At 42.0% G+C, this 2,090-nt stretch overlaps 1 protein-coding gene across 1 annotated transcript; it reads right to left on the bottom strand.

Annotated features, from left to right (window-relative positions):
- Positions 1–375: 375 nt before the first annotated feature.
- On the bottom strand, positions 376–1,605 carry LOC110446390 (transcription intermediary factor 1-beta-like). The gene has a single exon (XM_021491522.1). The coding sequence runs from the start codon at positions 1,603–1,605 to the stop codon at positions 376–378; it is 1,230 nt and encodes a 409-aa protein (XP_021347197.1).
- Positions 1,606–2,090: the final 485 nt, after the last annotated feature.

Genomic DNA, 2,090 nt, shown 5'->3' with positions numbered 1-2,090 from the left:
ATTGTTATAGTTATATAACAACTGAGCCTTTCTACCCTGCGTCACACTATATACTTCTCCACTTAAGCTCACGACAAACCTCCCGTCTGTATGTGTTATACCATCACAGTATTTACCATGAGGCATGTTGATCTCATACGACAGGGAGAGCTTCGATGCCTTGACATTCACGACGTGTACACAACCAGAACTGCTGACAGCGTCCGCCACTGTGTTGTTGTTTACAAGACATATATCCCAAGGATTGAGCCCTACGGTCAACTCGTCCAGGCACTGTCCTTTATCTGAAAACAACTTCAGTTTTTTGTTGTTGTAATCACTCCCAACTATTTAGGCACATGGCAGGTACACAACACCAAGAACACGGCAATGTTTTTAATCTGACGGGGACTTGATATTGAACCTTCCAATTTCTTTCACACGACGTTCTGACAAGGGGGGCGTAATATCACACCGTTGACAAGGGATGCATCGTGATTCTTTGGCGACGACGATCTTTCCCATACCGTTATCACTAATGATATCATGTCCAGAGACAATTTGATGCTCGATGCTGACGGACGTGAATGACTTGCTAAACTCCGTGATCAGGGTCATACACGACTCCACTTCTGCCTTACCTCTCTGATACAAAACTATCGTGTCGATGTGGTCGTTTTCCTCTACGGCTTTATTGGACGACCTCAGGGTATTGAGCATCCCATACATCAGGCGTTCACACTGTCGTAATGATGCCTCCTTCTTCCCTTTCTCTTCTTTGAACAGCATGGTCAACTTGTCGGTGATGTCTTTCTGGAGCTTGTTCAATCGTTTGTCGACCTTTTTACGTAGATCTGAGATACTCTGCAGTGCAGTTTCTTGGTTCTGTGTCATGGTTTTGAGTTGTTCTTCAAAGTCCTTCACTAATGTATCCATGACGTCTCCCCCTTTTTTGAGCACCGCCCGCATTTCATTTAGTTTTGTTCCCGCTTTTAGTTTTAGAAAATATTCTTTCACTGTTGAAACCTCTTCACAACGCCTGTGGTCTTTAAAAAAACATATGTTGCAGCACAGAAGTTGGTGGTCCTCACAATACCAAACTATTTTCTTGCCGTGTCGGTCACATCGAGGGGCAGATTTTTTAGGTTGAAATCGGTTGTTTTTGTTCATGGTGAAATCGACTATGCCGCAGTCAGTATGTATGACATCATGTAGTTCAACCTTACAAGTCTCGCAAAAATTATCGTTCATCGAATTACACCAGAATTTTGCTGGAATGTTCAGGTTACCTTTTGTCTGACAGGGTTTGCAGCACAATGGTTCAGATGAACGTTCTCTGAGCTGGATAAGGTCCTGGATCACATTATTAGTCGGGAACTGCTCTGCCCATTTATCCTTGGTTTCTCTTTGGTGAACAGGAGACGTCATTCTCCTACATACTGGACAAGGGAAAGATGTTGCTGACGCCATTTTCCCGGTCAGTTCCTTGGTGATATACGTCCCGAGACAATCCTGATAGAAGGAGTGGAGACATGGTAAGGACTTGGGTTGTTGAAGTTTCTCCAGGCAGATTGAACATTTCTGTAGGTGTAAGTCCAGTTCCGGAGGGAGACCGCCTTCAGCCATTGTAAGAGTCAGTAAGGATCAACAAACACCTTCAACGTAAAACAAATGCAATAATAATCAAATGCCAATATAATAATAAGCTTTAGTGACACGTTGAACATTTGTATGTTCGCTACTGTATAAATACCGATGCATTTTAATTTCATCTCATTTCCAGCAGTTGACAGCGTAATTTCTGTATTGTGATTTAGGACTAAGTCCCTAAGGCTGGAACCAGATCCCTCGATCTTATGTTCGTCTTTGAAGGTCTAGTAATGTTCATATTTGTTTTTGTTTGCGCGGATCTTTTCATTTTGTTTAAATATTTGATCACACACACACTCCAAAAATGTGCAAAACAATTATCGATCGCCGTTCATAATACCGTGTTATAGTGTATTTGTTTAAGCGGTGCATATGCATACACTTTAATATTAATTGTGACAAAACCATTTTACGTACCAAGGGAGACAAATCGTATCCGTCTTTGGTTGCTAACATATACA

This window comes from Mizuhopecten yessoensis, unplaced genomic scaffold (assembly GCF_002113885.1).
Source record: "Mizuhopecten yessoensis strain PY_sf001 unplaced genomic scaffold, ASM211388v2 scaffold2681, whole genome shotgun sequence".
Lineage (NCBI taxonomy): Eukaryota > Metazoa > Mollusca > Bivalvia > Pectinida > Pectinidae > Mizuhopecten > Mizuhopecten yessoensis.
The sequence above is the reverse complement of the archived record's forward strand: the minus strand, read 5'-3'. Positions and strand labels throughout refer to the sequence as shown.

Excerpts from the sequence above, each read along its gene's own strand:
- LOC110446390 (XM_021491522.1), bottom strand. The coding sequence starts at position 1,605 with ATGGCTGAAGGCGGTCTCCCTCCGGAACTGGACTTACACCTACAGAAA.